At 37.3% G+C, this 19,266-nt stretch overlaps 1 protein-coding gene across 1 annotated transcript in view; it reads right to left on the reverse strand.

Moving 5' to 3' along the window:
• Nucleotides 1-210: 210 nt before the first annotated feature.
• Nucleotides 211-19,266, reverse strand: part of LOC113069512 (glutamate receptor ionotropic, NMDA 2C-like) — a 28,096-nt gene continuing 9,040 nt past the window's right edge. The window contains exons 3-12 of the mRNA XM_026242641.1: nucleotides 16,830-16,944; nucleotides 11,269-11,480; nucleotides 7,412-7,580; nucleotides 5,388-5,541; nucleotides 5,175-5,300; nucleotides 4,343-4,572; nucleotides 3,696-3,856; nucleotides 3,130-3,317; nucleotides 2,419-2,651; nucleotides 211-1,591 (exon numbers count right to left, since the gene is read on the reverse strand). Of these exons, the coding sequence (XP_026098426.1) occupies nucleotides 221-1,591; nucleotides 2,419-2,651; nucleotides 3,130-3,317; nucleotides 3,696-3,856; nucleotides 4,343-4,572; nucleotides 5,175-5,300; nucleotides 5,388-5,541; nucleotides 7,412-7,580; nucleotides 11,269-11,480; nucleotides 16,830-16,944 (2,959 nt within the window). The 3' untranslated portion in view covers nucleotides 211-220. The remainder of the gene's footprint in view (nucleotides 1,592-2,418; nucleotides 2,652-3,129; nucleotides 3,318-3,695; nucleotides 3,857-4,342; nucleotides 4,573-5,174; nucleotides 5,301-5,387; nucleotides 5,542-7,411; nucleotides 7,581-11,268; nucleotides 11,481-16,829; nucleotides 16,945-19,266) is intronic.

Here is a 19,266-nt window from a genome sequence, read left to right on the forward strand (position 1 = left end):
ATGGATTTGACTATTTCTTTAAATACTTCCCTTAATTATTACATTATTGCACTTACAAAAAGTAAAAAATATTAAATTAATTTTAAATGAATAATTAAAAAACCAAGGAAAAATATTAACATGATTTGTGTTTCTGCTTTATTTAAAGGCAAAGTCATTTTATTGGTCAATAGAAACTCGTAGGGCAAAAAGTTCATAATTGGCACATGGAACGATAAGTTCACACCTCTGATTCCAAACTGGAAATTCTGCCCCATGTCATGGGCACAACAGGACTGCTATGAACCAACCTGCTGCCTGGAACAGGCACTAGATGGTCATCGTGTAGGTGTGTGGGCGCCCTATACCCTCCATATACACTGTCACTGGGATGTCCCATGCAGGGAAAGATGTTGCATAATTCGGCAGGTCCATATGACAGTGGGCTCTGGTAGACTGGCAGCTCTGGGTAGGAGTAGGGTCTGTGTACCAAAGTGGATGCCCTTCTGACAGCTGCCATGTTGTGGAAAATTGCCTCCTTGTAGGAGGGAAGCCTTGTGGACTGACTGTGTCTGAACTTCGGACTTTTCCTTGAGTTTCGCCGGACGGCGTGAAGGTAGTTGTGATCCATCGGTTGGCTGTAACACAGGGTGTTCCTCACCCGTCCATGTACATCCACACAAGGGAACAGATCAGGTATAGTTACTTGTGGGGAGGTTGTCGCGGTGGGTCCGTCACCTGGTAACCGGACTCTGTCAGGGCCCCAAGTGGCTTTCAGGAATGAAGGTCTGCGATGAAGCTTCCTTTTCCCTATCCAAGGTATATCATCGAATGCGGAGTCAAAGTACGTTTTGACACAGGGATTACAAGCTGTGTCCGCTACTACGAAAGGATTTTCGCTGTAGGATGAGGATATGTGGTTTTCAGCAAAACTGTTTGCATCGTTATGACACGTTGATTGGTCTTTATAATCGTGAAGCCCCCTCAGATCCATGGACTCCACCATGAGATTCTGGGGTCTCTTTTTTCGCTTGATGGCATCTGAAAAATCGCTGTGACAAGGCTTATGGTGTTCAGAGTAGAAGTCCCTATATGGAACAAAGGAAGATGCAAGGTCGGATGGAGGTTCATGCATGGCTAGATGAGGTGTGCTCAGACTGGATACTGGAAGCATACCATCATAGAGACCCCTAGTCCTGGGGGGAAGGGTGTAGCGAAGAGGAGTGGGCCGTGTTAAGACTCTGTGGTTTACCATTGGTGGTGGGCTAGTGGTTTTGATGTGTTGCATGAAAGGTGGAGTTATGGAACGCTGCATGTGAGGTATGTGGTTCTCTGTGAGGTTAGTGATATAAGAGAAGTGACCAGGAACTTTTTCAGTTGTGGTCCCCAGTGGGATACGTGCTGGCAGGCTGCCACTGTGTCTGCTCCAGTTCTCAATGGTCTTGGTAGCATTATCCAATGAGTTTTCCACTTTGGCTGAGGAGACAATGTCCTTAGCTGTCTGCAGCATTTTCAGCATGTTGGCCTGGGCGTAATTGGCTGTGATATCTGGATTTTGTATGCTGGTAGATCTGCCAATATCTTCAACACCATTAAAGCAGCTGTATACGCCCTGAAATGGAAAGCATCATATTGTCCAATGAACAGAGATTGTGAATTCCTACAGAGAAATTTTATTTTTTGGGCATTTCATTGGAATTCATTCATGTCACAGCAGTTTTTTCTCCATTATAATGAATAATAAACCAGATGATGTTTTTGTGAGAGACAAAGATCAGTTCAGTGTTTCATGTAAAAGTTTAATATGCTTCCTTATGGTGAATTAATTGATGATTTTTACAAAAATAATAATAAGAGGTTTTTATTAGGGGTGGGTAAAAGTATTTTACCAGTTTAAAATGCCACTGTAGCCCAATTCTTAAAACAAATGACTAATGAGTCCGTTCTTTTAATAAGTTGTTCAAAAAGATGAGTTTTTAATCAATCTGAAACACTGCCATTCACAATGTGCAGACATTTGCAGAGATAATTTCTTAATCAGAAAACACTCAAATTCAAGATTTTTTTTTATTATAATCTATGTTTGATGAAATTAAAGTTCAAAAGAGCAGAATTTATGTGAAATGGAAATCTTTAATAGCATTAAAAATGTCTTTATTGTCAATTTAATGTATCCTTGCAGATTAAAAATCTTAAAAAAAATACTGTAAAATTTTTTCTCTTTATTGAAAAAAAAAACACTTTTGAATGGTAGTGTATGTAAGCAAAATTGATATATAGAAATGTACTCAAATTAACTGGAATGAAACCAAATCAAAATTGGAACGGAATAGAGTTGGAATCTGTATCGATACCCATCCCTAATTATCACTGCATTCTCTAAATGTAAAAAAAAAAAAAAAAACTGTTTTGAAATTTAAATTAGCAATGCAGTCTTACCCTGCTAATGGCCAGCAGGAAGTCTAAATGATCAGACTTGTGGACAGAGTGCCTCAGTTTCCAGTAAAGTAAATGTTCCCAAGCGAAGACCAGCAGGCTGAGACCCATAGCCACGAGCAACATGTAGAAAACACCTGCCATGTTGTCTATGTCTAGTTTGGAGCTCATGACCTCGTTTTTCTCATTCTGGCATATTCCAGACAGCCATACTGTCTCCAGTCTCTGTGTGTCCCCTGCATGAAAGAAAACTGGGTCAGGAACATTGCCAGAAACAGCGGCAGTCAAAGACTCCTCAACTATGATAGAAACAAGTGGATACTATAAGAACAATATACTGTATGTGCTCTGCTCCAAGACCTTAAGGCTACCTGTCTGCCTAGATATAATTTCATCATATGTGTGCTCCCAGTGTGAAAGCTGCTACCTAGTTTGAGCAAGGTGTAGGTCCATTTCAGAATACATTGTGTTATAAATAGAATAAAAAATAAATGCACTAGGCAGCAAGGCACTAGCATTTAGTTTCTACTGTTTAATGGAGTCTTTAATATGCCTGTAGCTTGCATTTCAGAAATAACCTCTTATATTTCATACGTAACCTCTCAATTCTCAGCACATTCAGTTTCTTACAGTAAAAGGGGAATGTGATAGCTTCCATGCTGGGGCAGAGGATATTAAGTGTGGACCAGTTCCGGTCCCCCAAGTGCAATTTACCATCTCCCAGGAACTGGAGGAGGGCTAGGTCTATGGGGCGCTTCCAGCGGGAGTCCTTCTGCAGAGCAATGCCGTAGCCTGTGGTAGCAAACACCTTCCCACTACCAATGGTGACCAGCTTGCAGCCCTCGTCCTTGCCAGCCATATAATTAAGAACTGCTGCATCATATATGAAGGCGTCCAACTTCCTACACAGAGGACAGAAATTATCCCAAGTCAAATGGCCTAATAATTACACGTAATTTTGTCAAGTAAATAATTAACACTTGTTAATTTATACTCCTTCTTTTCCTTGACAAATGGTAAATGTTACATTATTTTTGCTTGGGTGTTTCCCACCAGTGTTTCACTGACCCCTAGATCTCTGCAACTCGAAAATATCTAACAAAATTGCTTATAAATGATGCCTGTAATTACCAATGGAATAAATCTAATTTTCTTTGAAGCACCTAAATGGTACCACCATAGTACATCGTTTTTTTGTTGTTGTTTTTGTTGTTGTTTTTTAGCAATCAGAGCTCTATCACACAACCACACACACATAAAGTGTTATTGCTGAAGCCCACCCTGTCTTAAGGCTGTTGAGAGCTTCCTCCACTCCCTTTTGGTTGTATTTTATCATGTGGGTGTGCATGTCAGGGTAATTGCTCCGAATATTTCTCTCTGTGCTGCCATTTGGGACCGTCCCGAAGCGAAAAGGAGGATAATGTTCCTGGGGTTTTTGAAACTGAAACAAAAAGGAATAGATGGCAATTCAATTGTTTAGCTGAGGCAGGTTGCGGCTTAACCTTAATAGTATAGATCAACACAGATTACATGGACTTCACACAGAATTACCAACTACCCGGGTGGTGGTGACCTTGGAAAAGGATATAAAAAGTACTGTTTGTTTGTTAGTTTTTCTTCTACTCACTGATTCATGCATTTGGACATTTGGCAACAGCTTATCCATATTAATCCATATTAATGCAAACGATAAAGGGATACAATAATATGGTCTGAGTTCTTGGTCACAATGCATGAGGTTTAGGAGTACATTTTAAAGTCAGTATGTTCAAGAACACATAAATACACCTTATATAACACTATATATTATGTTTCTTTTAGCATCTAATAGAATAGCTCCATGTACTTTATTTGTATTTTTTTTTTTTAATCTGTGAACGTTTAATCTGTTGTTACGACTCATTTACAATGTACATATACAGTTTACCTTTTTGTCACTAAGTCCAGACACAGTGTCAATGTACTGCTCTTGGATCATGAAGGCAGCTAAATTGGCTGTGTAGCTGGCGAGGAAGATGACAGCAAAAAAAGCCCAGACCAGGACCATAATTTTGCTGGTCGTGCCTTTGGGGTTTTCAATAGGAACAGAGTTATTGAAGACGATTCCCCACAGGAGCCAGACAGACTTCCCAATGGTGAAGGTTGGACCCCCCGGGGCTATAAGAGAGATAAATTCATAGTATATATAAAATAAAATGTAATTATAATCATTTATCTAAATATGATTAAATTATATATAATCAATAGCTTTTTTTTGGGGGGGGGGGGGGGGGGGGGGGGTGAATGCCTTTATACAGTAAAACAAAGGTGATTGAACAAAATATTTCCATAAAAAAGAGCAACACAACTTTTTTTCAACATTGATTACAATAAATATTTCTTGATCACCAAATCATCTTATTAGAATGATTAATATAATACACATCTATGTATCAAATATAACTAAATATAGTTAGTCACAGGTCAGTCCACATGAGTAAACTTTAGTTTTTTAGTTCTACCTTGACAGCAGTTCTTAATGTGGTTCTTGTGTCTCACACACAGCCATAGAAAAGCCAAGCAATCAATCAAAGTCAAATTAGCAAAGCGACACACGTTAATTAAACCTCCGAAAAATGACCTTTTACACTAGGAGACAAGTACACACCCTGTCAGCTCAGTTTATATGGATTGATTAGGCTGCTTCCACAACTATTCTTCCTCTCCCAGAGCTTTGTGCCTGATAGAAAGAATACTGTTTGAAAAAACAAGGCTCTCACCTTTGGCACTGACAAGGCTCCGGTTGTACCCAACAGGGCTGAAGTACTCAAACACGAACACGGTGACTGCCACAACAGTCAGGCACATTACAAACATCATAACCCACACGGCTGGACTGTAAGGCTCTGCAAGACAGAGAGAAAGACACGTTTCGGCTCACAGAAGTATATGAGGGAGGCCTTGGAAAAAGACAGCTAATGATGACTTCTCACCCAGGAAGGCAGAGGGTGAGACTGTTCCATTGCTTCTGGCCACCATAACACTAATCCCAGTCTCCACGAACGGCACTGAAAAGTCAACAATCTCCGATCGCTCCTCATTGATGGTAAGAGAGCCAATTGCCATATCTGCACGCTTGTAGAAGACCTTGAACAAGGAGAAAGTGAGTGAAAACTTTAGACAGCCATCAGTGGCATAATGAAATAATGAAGGTCCCCCTGAATTGTGAGACAGGACCCTCCTACAAATGGTGATATCATGAATTTGGGAGTGACACGATCAAAAGTAAGGTCTATGTTCAACAGAGAACTTACTTTACTTACTTTAGACCATTAGTAAAGTACTTTCTAGTAGCATGAATACAATCCAGACATACTATCTGCCATTTACAATTACAATGACTCTGCCGTGGCCATATGGAATAGTGTATAGTGTATAGTGTTCCATGAATGAGCACTTCAGAATTTCAGTGGAAAGAGTAGGATACATGGGTATGTTTTGCATACTGCATATTCATACATAATACTAATTTGACATGATGCATTTCACATGCCATATTATAGGCATATTTGAGCATAAAGAATGCCTCCATGCAGCATTAAAGCCAAGTATAAGCAATGACCTATACATTAGCCAATTTGAAGTAAGTACAAATTTAAAATGTTTTGGGAAAGTTAAGTATTTATTTATTTATTCAACAAGCATCCATTAAACTGGTGAAAAGCGACAGTAAAGAAATTTACATTATTACAAAAATTGGCAACATTTAGTTTTTGGAGCAATTCTCACTAGTTGTTTATCAGCATGCATATAACTAGGAGATTATATGTTTATTAGAACTCATAAAGCACATACTAATGCCTTATTCTCATTGACCATTTTCCACATCATTCTTAATCCTACTAAATACCTAAACTTATCTACTACCTTGCAAACTATTAATACACAGTAATTAGCAGTTTATTGAAGGAAAAGTATATATATTGTTTCAAATGAAACATATATATTTAAAATGAATGCTGTTCTTTTGAACTTACTATAAATACAAATATTAAGCAGCGCACCTTTTTACATTGATATTAATAAGAAATGTTACTCGAGCACCAAATCAACACATTTTAATGATTTTATTAGAATGACCATATGACACTGAAGACTGAAGTAATGGCTGCTGCCATCACAAGAATTAATGAAATCTTACAGTATAATAAAATAGAAAATATTTGAATAAATTGCCACAATATGATTTTACTGTGCATTTGATCAAACAGATTCAGCTTTGATGAGAATAAAATACTTCTTTCAAAAACAAACAAGCGTGTGTGTGTATATATATACCAATTTCTTCAAGGAATAGAAATGGACATGTACCACCAGCCCTGTCATCACACAACTTGTAACATCGCAAATCAGTCTTAACAGATTGGTTTTGTCATCACCCACAATTAGCCTGATAAATGAAAATTCCTTATTTAACACTCATGTCAGTCCGGAATTACTATCTAGCTATTATATAATCATTATTAATCTCATTTAATGATCTATTTCTCACGCTTTTAAGCCTTGTATGTGGGGCGAGGGTTTGCTATCTTTAAACTCATCAGCATGTGAGCAGATGCAGGTGATGAGAACCGATGAAGTGATCAGCAGCTGTGGAAGACACTTAACCACCGGATTATAGACACAGAAGGAGGTCACAGGATGAAATGTGTCAAGATCGCATTTTAAAGTCAGTTATGCTCCATGAATGCCCTTAACAGCATTAGCTGCAATAATTGGAGGGTTCAGGAGATCTGTTAAATACAGAAAGAAAACAGGGTGTGAGTAATGTTAGGAAAAGCGTTTTGACACTGTCATAGGAAGCGGATTTATTTTTTCCTATCACGCTGTAAACGGCTTTATTTTTGTATTCTCAGATGTTAATTTAGCTCATTTCCCATGAGCTCTGAACTGTTGACATGTTCGAAGTGTGAGTGCGTTTATGTGAGAAAGAGAGAGAGAATGTGCCATTTCATACCTCTCCAATCATCCCATTCCAGACGCCACGGACCATCTTGCCATGTTTCCCATTGGTGACCAGATAAAGGTCGTATGAAAACTTGATGGTGCGTGAGAGCTTCTTTAGGATGTCTATGCAGAAACCTTTGCAGCAGAGTTTGGTGTAAGGCTCAGTGTGTCCCGTTACACTGCACATAAAGAAATATGTAACAATCAAAAAATGCTCAAATTTGAGTCCTGAGTGTCCTTTTTAAAGCTTGAATAGTTCAGACCATGTTCCTTGTAACTTTGTTCTTTGTTTTGGGTGACTATTCCTTTAACCCAATCAGGAACCACAGTTCAAAAGGTTAGGTCTCATGTGTGTCTATTGAACATTTGGTGAAGAAGATCAAAGTTTATGGTTCTAGGGCAAAACATATGGTGTGACACACATCTGAAAGAAAGACTACTGACAGAAAGAATAATTAATTATAACTGAAATAAGGAAAGAGGAAAAGATCTGTGCTGCCATAAGAGGATATGAAAAACATCAGAAAACTTCATATACAGATGTAAAATGCCATATACAGTACTGTATGTCTGAGGGCTTTTCTCTTACTGACCTGAGAAGAACAGTAAATAGTCTACAGAATTATGTTTACTCGTATCCTTAAGCACATATTTATCGAAGCGGTCACATTTTATTTATCTCATGTTTTCTTGCAGAATTGTAAGCTATAAACAGAATTGTGAATCCATATCTCATAGTTCTCAGAGTTTATGTCTCAAACTTCTAGATTAAATCTCACCATTATTTTTTCATATATGTTTATATGTTAGAATTGCGAGAAAAAGTTTAAATTGTGAGACATAAAATCTGAATTTCAGGAAAAAAGCATTGCGAGAAAAAACTACATGAATTATGTTTATATATCTTGCAATTTTGCATTTATATCTCTGTAAACTCACAATTATGAGAAAAAAAAGTATGAATTGTGAGATATTACTCAGAATGGCAAGAAAAAAGTCAGAATAGTGAGGGGGAAAAAAGTCACAATTACCCTTTTTAATTTTTATTCAGTGGTGGAAATAAGCTTCCATAAATAAAAGTAGATAAATACTGTCTCAAAAGGCAATGTACCTGTATCTCACCACCTGCCAACGGTGCTGGCGCTTTGGGTTAAGTGGGCTGTGAATTGAGGATGAGTTGTTTAATCAGTCAAACACTGTCACAGACACGAAGCACAAGTGACTGAGAAAGTTGGCGTCAAAGAGCATTGGTCTATTTCCTGGCATAATGGACACAGGCCCACAAACACACTGGGTGCCTAGTGAGTGCCAATCAATGAGTTCTCCTTTAAACAAAGTTAATTATAGTACATTGAGTAAAATGGTTCTTTGTTATCATTGGTGTACAGTCAGTTATTGTGAAACCATTGCAACTGGATGAGACAGTGGCTTGACCTATCTATTGCAGAAATGGGTGTAGCACATCGATCTGGTTGTAGTGGACTAATGCATTTTATATCCAAACACAGTGCAACGTTATTGCCACCGTCTGCTGACCTTGATATATGTGGCATCATAAGTGTCATCAACTGCACTGGATGCTCTGGTGGTGCTGACATTAGAAAAATACGAGCATACAATATACAATATACAGGAGACCTAGTTCACGCTATCATTTAGTAGTTTGGGGTCAGTAAGAAATATGTATTTTGCTTACCAAGGCTGTGTTTATTACAAAAATACAGTAAAAACTATTAGTTATATTGTGAAATTGTATTACAATAAAAAACGTTTCTATTTTAATATATTTTGAAATGTAATTAGTTCCCATGATGGCACAGCAGCTATTATTTCAGTCAGTTGTTTCACATGACCCTTCAGAAATCAAAGATGCTAATTTGTTGCTCAAAATGATTAACATTATTAATTATCAACGTTGTGCTGTTTATTATTTTTGGAGAAACCATGATACTTGACTACAGGATTCTTTGATGAATAAGAAGTTCACTCCTTGCTAAATAAAAGTTAAAGTTAAAGAAAAAAATCTTACCGACCCCAAACTTTTATACGGTGTGTATTTACAATATACAGTATATAGGCTTTATTTTCAATTGATAAATTATAAATGAACTGTAATTACAATTATATTTTATTATATTTAAAGTTTATGAAATAGAACATATGAAAAAGGTAACATTAAACTGGCACCAGAAATTATGATGAAGAAATTCAAGTTACCATGATAAACTGTTTGTGGCAACAAGCCCTGCTCTACCCGACCATAATAAGCTCATAAACTCACATTCACACATGAAATGCCTATTGTTACCTTAAGTCCAATTAAAAGGAGTTGTCACGCTTTCCAGAACTTCCTGAACACCAGTGCCAATTAGCATGAAGGTGTGTGATGGGCCCACAGCAGAATGACACCATTATGGTTATAGATCATTGTTTCCTCCTCAGCCATCACATGCTACCTAAGGGGTGATTACTCTGCTTTATGATTTATTTACACTCTCTCCCCTCAGCATGGAGCCATAACGAGCCTGTCATCTCTCTCTCAGGGCACGGCACACTCCTCACTCACCAGGTTTTACCTCCAGAGCTGCACAATTCACTGAACCTACTTTCATTTACCTGGGGGAACCAAAGACAAAACTTTTGGAATTGCACTATTTTATTCCAAGTTTATGCCTAGGGCAATGAGAGTTGAGGGATTAATTCATGGAATGAGCAAAACTATTCCTAATAATAGGTTTTTGGGTCTTCAATAAAGTGAGCTTCTGTTTAAATCATTAAGCCCTCCGGTAAGACTTGGTGGCATTCACAAGCACACAAAAATTTAGTAGCCAAGTTTGGGAGCCTCCAAGGTGCTTAACTTGGGTCTCATTTCCATTTTTAGGACCCACAAAAAAATCCAAGTGAGTAAGAATTCTTAACAGGCTTTTGCTCTTAGGTGATGTTTCAATATAACTAAGTATGGCGCAAGGCTGTTAAACAGGTGTCATATATATATATATATATATATATATATATATATATATATATATATATATATATATATATATGTATATATATGTATATATGTGTGTGTGTAGATATATATATACATATATATATATATATATACTTAATGATCTGATTATACTGTTTCTCAAGGTTTGTCAATATTTTGGAGCATAATAATTGTGTCTGCATTAAGATAAGTCATGCAAATACATTTTTGGGGGGTGACTACATCTTTAAATAATACTCCAGTAAGGTAATTAGCTGCATCTTGAACTCTCTACAATCTCGCAGATGCAACAACACAATAATGTGTAATAAGCTTGTTGGACTGTAACAAGTTGCATAGCTAAGTGACTCTCACAGCATATTGCTAAAAGGGAATGTTTGCCAAATTTGTGTAGGCTTTATTAGATTTTTCTTTTTAATTAGCAGACCTGTTTTTCCTTGTTTTATAATATCAAAAGCTGGCAAATATCATATAATGTTGGATGTTTTTACATAAAGTTTAGTGAAACTCTTTCTTGTCCCTTGTTTCAGATGTTCTTCTTTGTGTTTGTACTGTGACTCATTCTAGAAAGTGAAAAGGTTGCTGTCTCTTATTTTCAAATTATTAATGGGTACCTATTATAATTGTAGTGGGGACAATATATCCAGAGGACAATCTTTATTGCTCTCCTTAAGAGACCATTCATTTTTAGGATAAATGCAATCAAATGAGTCCTTTTGCATTTGCAGCAGAGAGAGGATGATCTAATTTGGAGCCTGTGCTCTTTATTACATTTTCTAGATATTGGTCTCATAAACAAGCCCATTGAAGGAATCTCTTCATAAACAAGAGCTACAGATGTTGACCTTTTGAAGTCACATGCACAGATGTACCTTTCAGTCCTGTTGGACTGCCGACGACACGGCACGGTATTGCGCACACAAGTGCCCGTGGCAGGATCAACACTCTCCACGATGACAAAAGGCCTCTCCTCCAACGTGGCTACAGTCAGGTGGCGGTTGTCAGACACGGGCTCCAGGAAGCTTCCATAACGGGGCCATACAGGGTATCGCATCTGCAGAATCCCTCCCTCAAAATTTCCTACCTGTGGAGGGGTTTAGAACAAGGATAAATGTGGATTAAATGCAAATGCAAACAAAGCAAAGGTGCTTTTCATTGACTTTCATTGACCCAAAGCTAACCCTGCATTGTTATATTGTCAGTAAACCTGAAAGTGATATAATAGTCAGAAAATCTTTCCTTTTTAATGGTAAAGTTTATTGAACCTTAAAAAAAAAAAAAAAAAAAAAAATATATATATATATATATATATATTGAATATATTTATTTACATCAGGTTATTATGGCTCTTATGATATAACAGAATATAGAGCTCCTACTTGAGGAAAAATATTCATTTGGATTCCAAAATTTTGCAAAAATATGCAAAGTTGCTGATGTTTGTATGGCCATAAAGTAAGACGAAATTCTGAGCTAATAATGTAAATCAATAAAATATTAATAACAGCATAGAACACTGTTCCCCATCTTGGGCTGAACGTTGGGACTGGAGCCCTCCTTGGGCTGAACATGGGGACTGGAGTCCTCCTTGGGCTGGACGTGGGGACTGGAGTCCTCCTTGGGCTGAACGTGGGGACTGGAGTCCTCCTTGGGCTGGACGTGGGGACTGGAGCCCTCCTTGGGCTGGACGTGGGGACTGGAGCCCTCCTTGGGCTGGACGTGGGGACTGAAGCCCTCCTTGGGCTGAACGTGGGGACTGGAGCCCTCCTTGGGCTTGACGTGGGGACTGGAGTCCTCCTTGGGCTGGACGTGGGGACTGGAGCCCTCCTTGGGCTGGACGTGGGGACTGGAGCCCTCCTTGGGCTGGACGTGGGGACTGGAGCCCTCCTTGGGCTGGACGTGGGGACTGGAGCCCTCCTTGGGCTTGACGTGGGGACTGGAGCCCTCCTTGGGCTTGACGTGGGGACTGGAGTCCTCCTTGGGCTGAATGTGGGGACTGGAGCCGACACTGGAGTGGATTCAGGGGCTGGAGAATTCAGAGCGGCTGGCGGGCTTGACGACGCGCTGTTTCTGGATTGGAGCTGGACACTCTCTAGACACTGGAGGATTCCTTTCCTTCAGCTTAGCCCTGTGGCATCTGGGAGGTACTTGAAGTGCAGGATAAAACTGTCTGTTAACGTGCAATAAATATCGAAAGTTATGTACGAACACCTGTCTGTTCTACTCATTTTAACTGACTTGTGAAAACTGTAAAAAAATATATATATATATTTGACATATAGCAACTTTTTTTTTTTTTTTTTTTTTTACAGTAACGCAAATAGTTACTTTCCCTGGTAACGAGTTACTTTTATTATAGAGTAATTCAGTTACTAACTCAGTTACTTTTTGGAACAAGTAGTGAGTAACTATAACTAATTACTTTTTTAAAGTAACGTTCCCAACAGTGTGTATAACCAAATATCCAAAAGCTTTCTTATGTTATTCTCTTTTATTGCTGTTATTTTAGATTTTTCCTCTGAACTTGGAATGAATTCGTAATAATGGTTAGAATTTATACTACTCCAGTAATGAAGGTATTGCACAAAGCCGTAAATCTACCAGGGCTCAGAGGCTCACGGGGAATCTTAACATAGCTGTTTGTAGACTGTGGAAAAGCCCTGTTATCCAGAGAGAACTCAACCCATTGGTCTAGCTCAGCATAAAAAAGACTATGGAGAGTTAGCTTCAGAGCTGCTTATGCTAAAATTTCCCAAGAATCCATGCGTCACACCCAAATACCAAGGGGGAGAAGTACAAATACTGTCCATCCATGGGACCCTGTTTTAAAGGTACATGAGAGAAGAACATACACTCCTAAAATTTAAAAGCTGCAGTCAATTAACTGGTGTTGTTATTACCTGACTACTTCTTGAATGTGTGACCGCAGCTCCTCTATTTGTACTCTAAAAAGAGTCCACTGTTGCGTATCCTTTTACCACAAAAGACAGGAAAGCTCGGGAAAGTGTTGCCAATAATTGTGCAGCAGCTGTTTGACAGCCTTTCCCAAATGCAGTGGATGCTTTTCGGATTGGGAATTGTAATCCATGTTTGGTTATGGTATTAGCTGTGAGGGGAAGTGAGCGTGATAAGCCTCGGTAACAGGGATTTATTGAGGAATCATTCATAAACTTCAGCAGAACAAATAGATTCAATCTCAGGACTCCAGGTGTGACAGCCTGGTGGCACATCACATCTGAACATTAGCAATGATGACAAGAGCACTAAAGAACATCTTATTTGCACATTAAATGAAGGTGTTCTGAAATTGTTCTTCACACGTGAAGAATGAATCGAGACAAAGCCCAGCAGTTATTTCTGGCTGTTTAGTGAGCAGCGACCACTAAATTTCAGACCAGCGACTGAAATAGGCTGTGTGGGGAAAGTGAAAAGTATAGTGATGCAGCAGAATATAATGGCTGTAAAAGCAGGGTTTTCTATTCTTGTTATGAAGTGCAAACCAGATTTTGGTCAGATATCTGTTATTTGGAATAGCCTATTGTGTTTTACAGCTGCCTAGCATACCTGGGATGCTTCAGAAGAGTTTTTCAAAAGCCAATGTCTGTCCAAATATTAAACCAAGTCATCGTGTACAGTATTTAAACTACAGCAGCATTTAAGTACATTCAAAGTACATTAAGCTTGAATAAAAAAATAAATGTATATTTTATTCATGCAGTGTATTTTAAATTTGATTCCTTTAATTTCTGTAATATTTCTTACATGAATGCTGTTAGACAGTATGTTAGGTTTGTTGTATTCAGTTGTATTTATTTGTTCTATTCCTTGTCCTTTGTGTCTTTGTTCTGATTATTTACTTGTCTTATATAAGTTGGAGAACTTTATTTACTTTATTTATTTACTTTTCAGATATATGGACTACTAGCTTTTAGTGCTCAGTAACTTGCAAAATAGGAAGTAAAAATCATTTAGTGCAAATATAAAGTGCAACTACCCATTTAATTGTGTGAAATTAAACAGCAAAATTACCGTATTACCTTTTAATACAAGTAGAAAATAGGATTATAACACTTCCTGTATGCTTGGTTGTTGTTGTCAAAGGCAGAGCATCTCATTAAGTGCTACATGTTTGTCAGAAGCAAGGCAAATTAGGCAGAATTCTCAGATGACAACATTGTTTTTGTTGACTTTTGGACAACAAATAAGCTTTATATTGTTTCAGCCTGTGTCTGCAAAGCATGTGATAGTTAAGTGATACCAATGTTCTCACATTTCCTTCTGCGTCATTTGGGCTTTGTCTTTCTTGGAGATACTAACATGGTACCAGCAGAGAAACACAGTCTCGGTGCAGTCAGTATGCCTGTACTTTAAAAGAGGGAAGCAATGATTCATCTCACTAATGACTTCAGCACAAAACATGAACAGAGTGTGCACAGCATGAGAAAGTGAGGTGGTGCAGAGAGTGTCAATGGGAGCGTGAGAGGGGCCACAGAGCAATGTGAACAGATATAGATAAACTGTTATGTCACACAGAGGGGAGTCAGGTGAGCCGTGAAGGCCAGAGGAGGGAGTTAAAACTAAACACTTTAAAATAAAATAAATCTATCAATACTTTTCAAAAATAATGAAAAAAACCTTAGAAAAAACTCTACTTGTTGCGCACTTCTTAACAGCAGAACAAATTACTCTCACTAATTGCATAGTTTATGTGCACACGCTGTCTGCAATGTTTTAGTGCTTAATTTACTAAATGAATTATGCAAATTAGCAAACACACCTGCAAAATCTATGCTGAATGCTATTTGTATTTCACACTGAATAGAGCAGACTCTGGCATACTATGCTGGAACTGCACAGTATCGCTCCACCACTGCGATCCAGATGACTGATTCAACTCTATAAAAGCGCAAAATTCACTTGTCGACAACACGTGGCTGGATATTGCCCAGTTATAACAGTTTTCTCCATCATTTGCTTGTCATTTGATGAATTGCATGCAGTCATGTCATGTTCAATAGAAAATGTACTCCAACATCTCTTTTAAATTAAATTCCCACATATAGTATGTCGGCTAATAGTGCAATGTTAACTGAGCTGTGCAAAAAACAATGATTTTTTGTGAACAAGGCACAATGAGTCTAATTTAAATAGAAAAAAGGGGTTGTTTGTGCCGAAAACAGTGACATTTATCTATTTTAATTAATTAATTTAAATTGCAGCAAATTCAGCTGGTACAACTGGATTGTGGAAATGTTACTTATAATATTGGGGAAAAAGGAAAAGCCACAGAAATTTACAGAAACAGGTTTTATTTACAGGTTCATAACTTTTTAAAACCTATTTTCAAAACAAGGTTACAATTTGTCTTTGCTTAAAATGTGTCTCCATCTTCTTGTCATTAACAAGTCTGAGAATATGTGCGCATTTTAGACGACAACACACATCCTCTAATATCCATTTCCTCTAATCCACCTAGAGGAGGGTGTGATGACCGGATGTAAATTTGGATGTCAGTTTGATCTCTATTTATTCCCCTAATCTCTTTTTGTAGTCAGGTGGTGTTCACACATTGCCAGACGGCCTACACATGTCCCTATCACAGAGGCCAAAGTGCTGGAGTGCTGGAGTGCTGGAGTGCTGGCCATGTGAGTAAGAAAGGACTATTTCAGAGAGCCAAGTGTAATTGCATCATGACCTGGTGTGTATGGTAATAAATCTCTAGCATTGATAGAGCCTGTGAAGCTGGCTTTTATGATTCTTGTTGTATTAATGTAAAAATCTGTGATCAATAAAGGCTAAAAGTTATTGAAACGGTCCAACATATACTAACTTTTAGCTTTTATTGATCAGAGATTTTCATATTAATACAACAAGAATCTTTTTTCATTTTTTTTTTCATTAAATTTATCAAAAGTGACAGTAAGGTCATCTACTGTATAATGTTCCAAAATATTTATATTTCAAATAAATGCTGTGCTTTTGAAATGTCTATTTATCCAAGAATCCTGAAAAAAAAAATGTATCTCCGATTTCACAAACACCATAAGCAGCAAAAAAAAAAAAAAAAATTCTAGCATTCTAAAAATGTTGAAAACAGTTGTGCATTCCCAAAAAGTTGTGTATTTCCTAGCAAACAAATCCATAATCTTGGCATCACTAGTGTTATGCTCTATCACCCAGTGCAACTTCAGTACAATGTAGTGAATTGTAATTACGAAATCGTTATATTGTAGTGTTATTTTAATATATGTTCCAGAAATACAGTAGATAGATATGACTTTCAACCACATAAGGAAGATAAAAGATAAAACACTTTAGGGGCTGCAATAAGGAAGACTATCTCCAGCTGTGTGTTCCCTCTACTAGCTTTGTGTGGTGACCTCTGAAATGTTTCAACATTATTACTTTTATCGTTACATCTTGTAAGACTTACCTTGTCCCAATGTCTCTCTCGATCCAAAGCAATGATCACCATGGAAGGTTTAGTGAGATAGCCATCAGCATTGAAGGAGAGGTCCTTATGCTCCCATGACACATTTAGCATATGTCTGTAGAACAAATGTAGCAGCTTTAAATTAGTAGACCAAAAAAAAGTAGATTTGATTATAAGTGATTGTACAATTGCCTGGATTTTATCCATCTCCGAAATGAAACAGAAGACTATCAAGCACAGCAAGGAGGACATTTCAAAAACATCCTCTATTTTTTTTTCTTTCACTAAGTCAAATGAAAATAAATCAGAGTGTACAGATACTAATACATTTACAGTATTCATTCTCTCCCTTTAATCCTCTTTGTCTCATAGACCTGAACATTTTTCCTAAACGAATTGTTCACTTATAGGACTAACTACGGGTGGAATAGAACAGGATTTAACATTGTCATTCAATTTTACTGATGCAAATGCAGCAGCAGCTAGCATTATACAGAAATCCTGACATGACTAACAACTATCAACAAATAAATCTTGACAGAAGTTCATATACACAGCTCTATATCCATATTATCCATCATCAATGAGATTTAGCTACTTTGTAAACAACAAAGCTCATAAACATTCAATCTCAGTGTTTTATACTGGACAAATATGCTCTAAATATGAATGTTAATTACTTTAACAGCAATATTCCTACCATAATGAAAACGTTGTCACCGTTTATTCACCCTCATATCATTTAAAATTTGAGTAACAATGTCTGGAGAAAAAAAAATCACTTCTCACAGATAATTTTCATTTAATGACAGTGCAAAGTTCACCATGAGATTTTAGAGTTTAGATGAAACCTACTAACTGTCTGTTGGATATTTTTCCATTGAGGCACTTTAAGACAGTATTTTATATTATTGGTCATAGTATTTTGTATATTATTAATGGTAGCCTTGTTTCTGGTGTGGTGCCATCACCGTTAAAACATGCTGTTGTGCAGCCTCTTTTTTTAAAAAAAAAGCCAAATTTGGATAAAGCCGTGTTGTCCAATCATAGACTTATTTCAAAACTTCCTTTTTTGTCTAAGATCTTAGAGAAGATTGTTCTAACTCAATTGCAGAGCTCTTTGGATCAGAATGCTGTTTATGAGGTTTTTTCAATCAGGTTTTAAGGGCTACCATAGTATCGAGTCTGTGCTGTTAAGCGTACTAAACAATATTTTATTATCAAGGGACTCTGGACAGTCTGTGGTTCTTATGCTTTCAGACCTTAGTGCAGCATTCAACACAATAAATCATGGGATTCTTATCTCTCACCTTGAGTAGGTGGTTGGCATTCAGGGTTCTGCCCCTGATTGTTTTTTGTTTTTTTTGTCAACACTGGTCAGACTTTTTTTATCCTCTGTTCCACTGACAGGCGGGGTTCCTCAAAGGTCTATTCTCTGCCCTATTTTAATTTCATTATATATTTTACCTTTAGGGTCAATGTTTCATAAATATTGAATTGCTTTCCATTTTTATGCTGATGACACCCAGATTTATATCCCCTATAAGAAAAATGACAGAAATGCCCTTAATTCTATTATGAATTGTTTAATTGAGTTTAAGACCTGGTTGGTGTCCATTTTTTTTTTTTTTTTTTTTTTTTTTATGAAAGTAAAACAGAGCTTGTCTGGTTTGGGGACCCTGCACTTCCCGATCTATTAAATTTAGGTGAGCTGACCACTTATTGTAAACCTGTTGTCAAAAACTTTTGTTTGATAATGATCTGAATTTTGATAAACAGATTAGCTAAGTTGTTAAATCAAGTTTCTTTCACTTACAACTGTTGTCAAAGGATAAGTCGTTTCTCTCTTTTAGTGATCTTGATGAGGCAATTCATGCGTTTATCACGGTGAGACTTGATTATTGCAATTCTTGTATGTGGGTTTCTGCTAATTTGCTTTAAACAGATTGCAATTAGTTCAGAATGTGGCTGTGAGGCTCTTTTCAGGGACTCGTAAGCGAGAGCATATATCTCCTATTCTGTCTTCAATGGGCTGGTTGCCAGTCAAATTTAGGATTGATTTGAAGTTTACGTTTTTTAAAGATCTTCTGATCAATCTACGTTAATTGTACAGAAGACTAGGTATAAGCAAAAGGGGCGATCAGGCCTTTGCAGTTGCTGCTCCAAAGCATTGTAATAGGCTTCCGCCTCATATTAGACATGTTCCAACCCTAAATGTTTTTAAGAATCACCTAAAATCTCATCTTCTTTCCTTAGCATCCCAGCAGTGTTGAAATATTGGTTTTTATTCGTGTTTGTGTTATGGTGTAGATGTGTTTTTAAACTGTGTTGAGTTTGTACAGCACTTTAGTAAATGCTCTGTTGTATTAAAATTTGCAATATAAAAATGTATAAACGTCTGAAAATATGACAATGATAAATAATAATAAATAAAAAA

Source organism: Carassius auratus, unplaced genomic scaffold (genome assembly GCF_003368295.1).
Source record: "Carassius auratus strain Wakin unplaced genomic scaffold, ASM336829v1 scaf_tig00001679, whole genome shotgun sequence".
Classification (NCBI taxonomy): Eukaryota; Metazoa; Chordata; class Actinopteri; order Cypriniformes; family Cyprinidae; genus Carassius; species Carassius auratus.